General features: G+C 35.3%; 1 protein-coding gene across 1 annotated transcript in view; it reads right to left on the bottom strand.

Moving 5' to 3' along the window:
* Window positions 1–12,321, bottom strand: part of galnt18b (UDP-N-acetyl-alpha-D-galactosamine:polypeptide N-acetylgalactosaminyltransferase 18b) — a 137,833-nt gene that overhangs the window by 21,462 nt on the left and 104,050 nt on the right. Inside the window, exons 8-9 of the mRNA XM_055213705.2 lie at window positions 10,574–10,711; window positions 3,190–3,285 (exon numbers count right to left, since the gene is read on the bottom strand). Coding sequence (XP_055069680.1) covers window positions 3,190–3,285; window positions 10,574–10,711 — 234 coding nt within the window. The remainder of the gene's footprint in view (window positions 1–3,189; window positions 3,286–10,573; window positions 10,712–12,321) is intronic.

The following is a 12,321-nucleotide window of genomic DNA, read 5'->3' as shown; positions in this document are numbered from 1 at the left end:
ATTTTAATATTGAAAATGAGTAGACTATTCCTTTAAGAAAAAAACTGTAAATCTTTTATAAATCTGATAAACTAAAAACCCTTTGGCTATATGAAGGATGTTATACTACTCTATAGGTACTCAAGATTAACATGAGATAAGCAGAAACAGCGTGTGTTATGTGAGCTTTAAGCATTGCTCTTATATGAACAAAGCCATTACAAGTTTTTTCTTCCACAGAAATAAGACCAATTGAGAGGTTGAAAAGAGTGAGCCATGCATACAGTAAAGCTGCCACGAAACTCATCTTCAGAATATTCCAGTAATCCTTGTATAATTAAACAGGAAGCCCGCTTCCAAGTTTTCCAAATGCTTCTCTATATTTTATCTTGCATAAAGCTGTGAATAGCTCTTCAAGGATGAACCACATCCTCAGTGGCTCTTCAGGCATTTCTGAACACCATTAAACTAAAGTGCCATTAGAAATACTCTGTATATTCACATGCTTAACATTTCTCAAAGATGCAAAAGTTTATACCTCAGCATATTCAAAGCAGTAAAGAAATTTCTTCAGGGTCTCGCCACCATACCACCTGACCCACTGGTACTCTATTTAAATGCCATTCCAAGTAAAGTGGTCCATTTAGAGAGATGTGTGTATGCATGACACAATGTAACACTATATTTATGTCAATATAACTGTACAGTTACAGTAACATCATCACCAGTGTCCTAATGTCCTAATTTGTCATCAACACTATTTTTATATTTTAACATTGATTTCAAGCAGCTAATACAGCTACAGACTTGGCAGAAGGGTTGACGAAAACAAACAGCCACCCCTGCATTAAAACACTCATCATCCCATCCTACTGTTTCCACTACTATATCTCGCTGTTTACTGTATGTATCTTGTAGCAAGTCATATGTCTTGTGTTATTTGAACAGTGCTATAGCTGTTAGTTCAGGAACAGGATTTTAATAACTCATAGTAAAGATAAAATAAGCAATAACCATCCAAAGAAAATGGGTTCAGTGATTGCTCTTCCACAGCTCAGAAGATTCAATTTGTCAGCTCTCTAATGTTTCATTAACAAAGTTTCATAAGTTTTAACTTTGTATTAGATTTTCTCCGAAAACTTTTAAGGTGAGATAAAAATAGAAACATGTGAGAGGTGTTTTTTATACAGTACTGCATTTACGGATACGTATAACCCAATAAAAGTGTTATCATAGCAAAGATAATTTATTCTTTAACAAATTTGAACAAATATCCACAAGCGTTACAACGGCAAGCCAAAAAGCGCTGTAAATTTTTAGACGTAATGGTACCCTGTTAAATATTTTTGTAGAAATTGGCAGCTGTTTGCCAGTAACTTACTGTAGATTTAAATGTATGTTATTTACTGGCAACAGTTTGTTCAAAGTTACTGAACATTAAACATTAACAAGTCTTTGGGCCCTATTTTAATGATCTAAGCGCATTGTCTAAAGCGCACAGCTAAACTGGCGTGTCCGAATCCACTTTTGCTAATTTATTGACGAGAAAAATGGTTTGTGCGGCAAGCGCATAGTCTAAAAGGGTTGTTCCTATTCTCGTAATGAGTAATGGGTGTGTTTTGAGCGTAACATGCAAGTGAAGCAGCTCTTTACGCCTTCTAACGTCTCGTAATCGGTCCTCATTTATGTCCAAGAGACTCTTTTACATTTTATTCTTTTAATTTTTTACATTTAAAAACGTTTGTGTGCTGCTGCACATCCATGTATGTGATAAGCAAACCCGCGTTGTTGTCCCGTTTATAGGCGCATATTACTAACATGTTCTTTAAATAACAAAAACAATATAGTGCCATTGACTTTAGACTTTAGACCAGGTTTTAGTTTGTCAACGGCGTAGTCTATTTTAGTTGCCTCAAAATAGAAAAGCGCCATCAATGCGCTTGAACACACCACGTTTTCAGACCAGAACACCCATGGGCACAAAATTGGGCGCAAATGCATTTGTTATTTAAACAACGTGGCGCTAAACATGAAAAAAAATAATTGCGCTGGGTTGAATCTAGCAAAAAACAGTTGCGTCACGCATTGCGCCGGGTACAGGGCCGGCCCGAGGCATAAGCGAACTAAGCGGCTGCTTGGGGCCCCGAATCGTTTTTACAATTAAATAACTTAAACAAGTAATATAAATGAAGGAATGAATGAATGAATATGAATGATAAAATAAATAATTCAAGACAAGAAAATTCTGATTTCTCTGATTGGTGGGAGGGGGGCCCCCAAACAAATTCTGCTTAGGGCCCCCAAGAGACTCGGGCCAGCACTGGCTGGGTATCTGATAGTGCCCTGTTTCTTCAAAGTATAAAACTAAAATAACCTCATGCCTCATGCAAAGCATTCTAGGAACTAAAATCTGAAGGAAAAAAACAAAAAGTTTTGATGAGGATTTCTGGTTCCCAGAATGCTTTGCATGAAGCTAGCTTTTATTTTATAATTTTATTCTGTAAAGACAAAGACTTGCTAATGTTTAATGTTCATTTAACTTTGAACAAACTGTTGCCAGTAAATAACATAAATGTAAATCTTACTGGCAAACAGCTGCATAACTACAGCAAATTTTTGACAGTTATGTACATTTGATAGTGTAAATACTGATAAATAATAATGATAAATACTGTGCATATGTACTGTAGTAGCTAAATATTTTGATACTCTACACTGAAAAATATATTTTTTTAAGGTAAGTGGTTGCAATCAATTTATTTAAGCTACATTTAAACAAAAAAGATTAGTAAAGTAAAATAAAATATAAAACTTTTGTTTAAATGTAGCTTAAATAAATTGATTGCAACCACTTACCTTAAAAATTTTTATTAAATTCAATGAATCATTTTTTTCAGTGTATGCACTTCTGTGTTTCTGTGACTGAGAGGAGCCGGTAAATGTAATGCTTACAAACAGTAACTGAAAATCCTGCCTTGTGCACCTTTAAAACTTTAACACTATCCTTTATTGCCACGCAAGCACTGGTGAATCATTTAGGAAATTTGAATCTCGTTTTATGTTTGCTTTGTGTTTTATCCTGCCATTTCGGTCAGATATATTTTGTAATTACACCGCCATTAAAGAAAAGCGATGTTCCCTCCTCTCTCAGAATCCCACTGTGGATACATGCACACAGAGGAGCAGACAAAATTAAGAAAGTTAACTTACCTGGGGTGTCATCCCGTGACAGAGGTAAAGGATTGGAATGTTGTCTGTGTCCGGCCCTTGATCGAGACACAAGTCACTCTTTAAAGAGTTCTTCAGCTGAGGGACAAAAGAAATGTGCATTATATCTTTGTGCGTGATGGCATATTGTTTGCTTCTTTCTTTCTTTCTTTCTTTTTTTATATTTTGGTTACGCAATAGTTAGAAGTAAGAGCGTGAGTGTTTTTATTTCTCAAGGATTGCTCAGATTGGGGCATCTCAGTAGGAAATAGACAACCTGGAAGGGAGTTGAATTTACAACTGCTCTCATTCACACAACACTTTAGTCCCAGAAAATACCCATGAAATTGGCAGAGATGCTTCTGTGTGAACGCAAACACGTCCAGTAAATGTTCTGGAATAGCTCTTGGAAAGGGGACCTAGTAACATTGCCATAAGATACCCGGAAAGCCCTCTGTGTGAATATGACGCAGAAACAATGCCGTAAGGGGCATGCCGTAGTCTTGGCAACATGAAGTTATAGTTCAGCTCTTTAAAACGAGGAGTTTACATCGTCGCTGTCCGATGAAAATAACGTATGTCCATTTTGCTGATTTTGAGATTTTTTGACGGATTGAATGTCCAGGTTCATTTCCGTATACAGTATGCTTCACATATCTAAATGGGCAATGAAAAGTTGTGAAATCATCTCATCTGATTTTCACATATATCCATTTGGTGTCAAAGCCGCCCTGTGGAAGCGTCTCACCGGTCTCGTGAAGCTCTGCACTGTATATAGCCGAATAAACATAGCCTGGTGAGACAATGACTTTCATTCATTAAGGGTAAACGTTTCCCCCCAGGAGTGACAAAATTATGGTAGTATCTTTCTAGCATTACCATGTCAGGGTATTGATTCATTGTCCCTTCATAGTTTGCAAGAGACATTTAATAAATGTATAATTAATATTAAATAAACTAAGCATATTTAATAAACTAAGACGTAGGCTATTTAATAAACTGAGTGTATTCATCTGTCAATATGAAACGCGACTTGGCCATTCTAATTAATGATCGGAAGAACGCGTATCGATCACCGTTACTGTAAAATATGCACGTATGTCCATTTAAACTCAATTTTGGTCAAATGTGGATTATATCATTACACTGGCAAGAATATGGTTACATGTAAAGATGCCGTACCAAGTATGACAACGCTACATTCAACTGCTTTTGAAATACAGTGTTTTTTTTCACTTCCTGAAAAGTAACCGTTTTGGACATACGTGAGTTTCATCGGGCAGCGACGACATGCAAATTAACATTTACGATGAGGAATATTTGCAAACTGGATTGAAGCATATATCTGGGAGCTCGTCACTATCCGCGCTGAAGCAGAGATCATCCAGCAGCATATAAGAAAAGCGCGTCACACGCTCATATAAGTTTATAATAAACAAAAATGCACACACATCATCGCAACAAGATCACCAGGGTTTAAATGTCTGCAAACTGGACTGAAGCAGATATCAGAGAGCTTCTCAAATATCCACTCTGAAGCTGAGATCATTAACCAGGATGACAGAACGGGGCATCACGCGCTCCTTTATAGTCTTATCATAAACAAAAATGCAGTGGTTTCTAAAGAGAAAATAACGGATAATAAGCTAAATGTAGACGCTAGGCAGAAAAAAACTACTAAGTGCAGGAGTTTAAACACGTCACATTTCTTAACAGAATCTTTACGGTATCTGTGTGTGCGTTCACATTCCAGTAAATCTTTGGCAAGGTGAATGAACCAAATCCCGGATGCATTTTCCGTGAATTTCCCGTAATGTCTGTGTGAGAAGGGCCTATATACTCCAGTCCATTCTGTGTGTTGCTTGGCAACACATGAAACTTGACACTGTTGCCTCTTTTGAAACAGTTTGTGTTGACTGGGAAAATATGACCTAAATTTAAAAAATGTAACTTCTTCCCAAAAGAAAAAACATCACAGATGAGATCTCTTCAAATCTCCATTATTTCTCAGCAATGACTTTAGAGAGCAAATGGAAACTTTTGCATGGGTTTCAGATCCTGAGAGAAAGAAGAAATAAATCTAACAAAAGTCTCCATTAAAGATTCAAAAGAGATGATGTCATTAACTGAATTTAGATTTGCCATAAAAAAACAAAATTATTGATGATTTCAATTTGAATTCAAATATTTCTAATCAGATTTACCCAAATCAGGCCTAGTCCTGGATTAATCTAAACCCTGTCTGGGAATCGCCCCATAATGTATTGTCTCATTTGTTTCTATTTTTTGGCAGCGGCTAATTACACTTAGTGCAAATAGCGATATATGCTATTTAGGTGAAAAAAGTTTTATTTAATAAATAAAATGATCAAATTTGCAATAAGTGTAAATAGTAATTCGATATTATCTATATTGGCATATTATATGCACCTCAATATTTTTTAGATGCAATAATAACAGAGTGTAAATTATTATATTTATTAAAATTATCAAATGCATGCGTTAGGATCAGGAAGAACCCTAACCCACCTTATTATTGGGAAAATGAAAACCCCCCCTATACACCGACCCCTAACCCTACCTAATAAATACTTTTATTTATAATAAACACTTGTTAGGCACTTTATCTCTACTTTTTGGAACAGTTTCTTAATTTTTATTTGAAAATAAATGCCTTTTTTCGATGTGATAGGATAAGGGTAAAGAGCGAAGTCGGCAAAAGGCGGATTCGAACCAGCAACATCACGTCAAAAACGAGCCATACGATCTACTGTACTGCTTACACCACTAAAGCCATTGGTTTTAACGCGTCTTTTTTGCTTTACTTTTTCAGCAAACTTTAGTGCTCCAATCAGACATTGGTGGGCGGAGCTAGTGTGCATAGCATTTGTAAACCAAACACACTATTAACACTCATTGTACAGTAAATAGACACTCATAAGGGCCTAGATGTACTAATAACTTGCGCCAGGCAAACCATCTTTTGCTGAAAAAAAATCTGTCAGGATTTACTAAAGACACGCAGTGCGGACTCTTACATAGGCGTTGACCTACATATGCGCATTTAAATGATTCACTCAACAGGATTTACTTAAGTTTTCCGTCATTAATTTACTGGTACTTTCAGCATTATTTTATGCCCCAAAAAGTAAGTCTTAAACGCTAATTTGCACAGCTCTTAGTAGGTTGCATTGGTCATTATAGAGATGAGATTTTTGCACCCATGTTCTTTAACAAGCGCCTTCTCAGTAAATCCAACAATGGGAAATTTCCACCTTTATTTGACATGTTTAGTAAATATTGCCCTAAGTTGTTACTTAAATGGGTTTTTACAGTACTGTTATATTAACACAACATTAAATTTAAAGAACACCAACATGTCTGTGATAACATGTGGTGCTGTGCTGATATAACTGAAAAAAAAACAACTTGTAAAATTTGCACAAACTTTTTTTAAGTAAAATTTACTGCTTTTTTAAAGTAGAACTTACCTACCAAAATCAAATAAAATCTACTTAATAATGCATGAAACATTTGTTAAATAATTAATTAAATGTCACTTAATTATTTTTTATTTTAGAAGTTAGATTTATTTTAATTGTTTAGGTAAACTGTTTTTTTTTGTTTTTTTCTTTAACATAGTTGCACTGTATGGACTTAGTTACTCTTAGTGTTATAAATGCCATAATAACACAACATTTACAATATTATCATTTACAACAAAACAACATCAATGATATAAGAGCTTAAACCTTTATGATATTTTATTAACAAATATTTAAGTAGTTAAAGTTCTTATCAGTTTTTATTCTGTGAAAAAGCTTACAAAATCTGGCACAAAGGATTGTGGGTATTCCTTACAACATGTGCAAATAAATTCCATTAAAGTCCATTTTACTTGAACGTTTTTGGACTTCATACACTTAAGTTTAATTAACTTGGATTTTTGACTTGAACACACTAAAGTTTTTGGTTAAAATTTACTTTTCAATTGTTTTAGGACTATGTGCAGTGACTATAAAACGAAAAAGAAAATATATAATACGACTTACTATTCCCACACAGTTAATTTTGTACATGAAGTGTTATTATCATTTTACTTAGGAAAATCTAATTCTCAACAAATGTTAATATTACTATTTAGAAATTATGAGGGTTAATCTAATATATTTTACTACACCAAAAGTTTGTTTTTTTTTTTAGTGCAGCTACTGCTCAAATGATATCCAACAATAAGCAGATAAAACTCTGTTTGTTGTTTCTCAGCTGCATCTCAATGCGATTTTTATTTTCTAATTACAGTTTCTAAATATAAAATACATTTTCATAAGCATATGCACACACACAAATCCTCTCAATCCTATTCCCGCCAAGTCCTCGTTGAAGTTAAAGAGGTTTACCACCATGCATTATTTTCCACTCATTGGAGTTCTGTTTGCCCGATTTTACCTCCATTGCATGCAGAGTTTATCACCAAATTCATTTTAAGGAAAGCCTGAAAAACATCTTTCTTTTCCCTGTAGGTTTAGCAGTTGATATTAACGGGTACATCTATTGAAAATAATGTTTAAACACAAGCCCGTTTCTGTGACAAAAGAATCCCTAGCGGGGGACTTCAATGGATTTTATTTTTTTCTTGTGCATTTTCCGTAGGATTTAGCTTAACACTGTGCTTTTTATCACTGCATGCTGAATTTCTAGCCAATGTGATTGACAGGCTCATCAAATGCAGTCACTCGGAGTAAAGTAATGAGGGCGAGAGCTATTTCTGAGCCCTTTACTCCCAGAATTCATTTCAATAATGCTGACCTATTTTCCACAGTTACTCCTTTTTAAAATTGCTCCCAGGAAAACGCAGACGACGAAATTAGGCGCAGGATGAATGTCGCACCTCAACCTGTTTTCTCATCAATACAAAGTCAAGTATATTATCATAGTAGGATATAAAAACAAATGAATTGTTTGGACTTGCCATGCATGGCTAATAAAAAACAGTACTGGTGATGCGCTTCGACGGATACTGGGATATTTTGCAAGCACTGTTTTGCGGAGTAATTGGGAAATCCTATTCATATGCTTCAAAGGGATGAGAATGTGACTCAGGTGCTCTCTAGTCCAGTCTCAGTGGTATAATATCAGCATTTACAACAGGCTGTTGCAAATTCAGCACTGACAAGAGCTCTGTTTAGCTGTGTGTCAGGAGAGTCCTGCTTAGACTTTTCATGTACAACAAATCTGATTCCAGTAAATGCTGCTTTGGGAAACCAATCAAAATATGCAAAGGAGAATTAAACAAAGGGTTGTACTTTTAAAGTACATGGAAAAAAGGACAATTTTATTTTATTACATTTACAGATTGTGTTTCATTTATATCATGCTACCTTTTTTAGCTTATTTGGTAAAACATTGCATTCGCAGCACATTCTGATAAAAAAAATATACACACTAAAAATGGGTCAAAAAAGGTAGTCACCCAGCATTTGGGATGAATTAACCCAAAATGTTTATATTTGACCCAACACTGAGTTAAAACAACCCAGCATAGGTAAAATTTAGAGACTGTAAAAAATATATACATATAGTGTCCGTGACATCACCCATAGGTTTGTGAAAACCTTTTTTTAAGTTGTCGAAGCCTCTCGGTGTCATCTTGGCAGCACATCACCGTGTATTAATCATGAATAACAAAGAATGGGTATAGATGCAAGACGTGGGTGAAGCTGAGGTGGCTGGTGCCGAAACCACAACCGCTTAGCTCGACTGTAGTGACAGCAGTGGCAGTTCACCCGTCACTCAAGTGGCCACGCCCTTAATTATGCAGAACTAATTAGAATTAATGCTGTGTTTACACCAGTCGCGGTAGAGGCGGCAATTTTCATGTTAGTCAGTGCAAAGACGCGATTTAGGCATCCTGCGGCACGGTACACGCGGTAAACGCGGCGTTGAAGGTGCGGAGCGGATGGCGAGTTGCACGCGAATTGAGCGTTGCCGCGGGAAACGCGCGAGTTGAAAAATCGGAACTTCGATGGATTTCCGCGACACGTTAACCAATCAGGACCTTGCTGTAGTAGTGACGTGATTACAGGAAGCGAGCGGAGTCTCAGCGGAGCAGAAGCACCTCCCATGATGCGAATTTCCGCGTAAATTTCTTGAATGACTACAATTTCACACGCGGGCATGAAACGAATGAACTCAAATGTTCAAGCGTCCAACTACGCGCGAATAGCTCAATTTTGCCGCCTCTACCGCGACTCATGTAAACAGTAAGGCTTTACTCTTTAAGAGAAAAGGTTTCCCTGCCAATTACGCTTTCCTGACAAGTTTTACGGTAACCTATAATTCTGCTACTATCCACTAGGTGGCACTTTGACCCAATTTATAAAAAGTGAAGCATCAACAGTTAAAACTCCATTTATTCTTTGATTATCGCTCTGAATCTGACCTCTAAAAAATGATTTACAGAAAAGTTATTATTTTAAGCTTATTATTTTAAGCTTTTTGCTTAAATGTTTGTATTTTTTAAGAAACCTACTCATATTTGAGAGGTGATAAAAAGAAAACAAATAGGATGACATGTTCTTTTCCCTTTTATTTTTGTTTGTTTGCTTGTTTGAAGGCAGAAGTTCTGTTTTTTATTTGATATATTGTATGTTTATATGTTTATAGAAGAGAACTTTCTGAAAGACATTATGTGAAATCACAAAAAACTTAACTTAAAAAAAGACGCTGGCGGGGAAATGGATTCATATAATTTAAATTGATGAATTACTAAAAAATATTTATTTACATTTTCTATCACTCATGGCAGCATGAATTATCATAGTCAAAGATAGAGAAGGGAAATATTATGAAGTATATCAATCATATAATTATATCAAATATTATACAACAACTACAGTACTCTGATTGGATGAGGAAGAGTCATCGATTTCCTCAGTCAATTTATTATACTGTAGCTGCAGGTAATAACACGCTCAGTCCCCTTTTTTCATCTTTCGACTCCTTTTTTGTCAAGAAAGCATTGCAGTCACTAAAAATTAATTAAGTTTCTCTAAAGGTCACTTGAATTTGTTTGAGATCATTAAACTTGACGTTACGGTGCTTTGGAAGCTCATCTGAAAGCAGTTTTTTTCTAACGTGGCAACTTCACTTACAAAACCATTGCCTATGTGGCTGTGCATTTATATTATTAACTTAACAGACCATACAAAAAACTTACAAATAAGAGGGAGCAATATTGTCTAGGAGCCAACAATAAGCATAGTCTAGAAAAGATTAGATCATCTCATGCAGCTGTTTTCAGACGCACTCTTTATTTGATGTTAAACGTATTTATTTTTACTCTCACTTCAACAATGGGGTTTATTATACTCCAGTAAATACTCACCACTCCATATGCGATGGTGTCTGTGTACATTCTCATCTCAGGATAAATGTTCACGAGATACCAGCGAAACGTTTTACACTGCAGCCTTTTCCTCAATGCTTTCCTTTCTGTGATGTCACCGATGTCGACCCCTGAGTCCTGATGACACACAAGCACACACATAAATAAAGTGGCAGAGATACAGATGAACTTACATTGAAAATCCTAATTCCATTTAACTCATTCCCCACAAGCCTTTTTTTGGAAAAGTTGCCCGCCAGCATTTTTTGTGAATTTTACAAAATGGAAAATTTTCTTCTAAAAATATATAAACATACAAATATATCAAATGAAAGAATAGACCATCTGCTTTTAAACAAACAATAAACAAACAAACAAACAAACAAAATGGGGGAAAAAACTTTCATCCTATCTATATTTTTTCTCTGCCTATAAACTCTTAAATATGGGTATTGTTCTTCAAAAATACAAAATTTTTAGCAAAAAAGTCCTCCGATGATGTAATATGACGATTTTTGCATCATCGGAGGACTTTTTTGCAGAACCAAAATGCAGATATCTCTCCTCTCAGGGGGAAATGATGGAGGGAAACATGGTCATTCAGTAATACTTTTATAATAATAATTACGGTATTACAGATAACTCATCAGGAACAAGTTTTTTTATGCAAATGTTTTCTTTTAAATGACGAGATAACTCATCAATGGTGGGGAATGAGTTAATAAGAGTTGAATTGAAGAGTTTCGTTGCAAAACGAGATAAATCCATTTTTTAAATTTTTTTGTCAAAACATGTTTATTATGATGTTATCATGTTATTATTTTGTTTTATGGTGCTACTTAGCTGTATTTTTTAAGTTATGAAGGTTTAAATCAAAACAAACCAACTGCAGTTGCATTGAAATTAATTGGAATGCACAACCAAAAAACGAGATTTCTGAAAAATTAAAAAAACGGTGGTTATCTCGTTTTGCAATGAAACTCTTCAATTGTTAATGAACTATGGCTATAATGCATTCAAGGAAAACAAAATAAAAGGCTAAAATACATATATATTGCAGACATAAGCCCAGACAGTGTGATTAGGACCCCACGCGAAGAGGGGCTTATTTCGCGATAACAACCTGATGCCTGTACATTATCCCGCTTGTTGCACAGCTATTTACCTCATAAGTATGTTAAGAAAAATATTGATTTGAAATATTTTATTTACCAATTTTTAACAAATGCAGACCTTCCATGACTAAAACCCTGTTTGCATTTCGCTTTTAAGATAAGACGAGACGTTCAAATGTCACGAACACACTATTTAGTTCAATCATTTGTAAATCCATCCAGGTTACTGTGTGTTATTAGTTTTGAGCGGTTGTTATCTGGTAATAACCAACCTGCAAGTGTCACGACTGGCCAATCAGAATCAAGCATTCCAATCAGCCGTGTTATAGGTTTGGCTATTTGTATGGATGACACCTCTGGTGAAACATTTTTTTTTTTTTAATGAAATCCTTTATTTCTTTAAATGAAAAAATGAAAATTGAAAATGATCTTTCTGGATTTAATGGATATCATTTCTGCCTCTGACCTGCAGTGATCCACAGATGACTGACAAGGTTTCATCATGGGCAATTTCACTTGTTGAGCATTCAGGAAAATTACATTTCACCATGTGAAGACTGAAAAAGACATTACGGATGTTAAACAGCCCATAAGAAGGGTCATCATTTACTAATAAACAGGTGCACCGCGAGA

The sequence above is a fragment of the Misgurnus anguillicaudatus genome, chromosome 21, assembly GCF_027580225.2.
Source record: "Misgurnus anguillicaudatus chromosome 21, ASM2758022v2, whole genome shotgun sequence".
Lineage (NCBI taxonomy): Eukaryota > Metazoa > Chordata > Actinopteri > Cypriniformes > Cobitidae > Misgurnus > Misgurnus anguillicaudatus.
The sequence above is the reverse complement of the archived record's forward strand: the minus strand, read 5'-3'. Positions and strand labels throughout refer to the sequence as shown.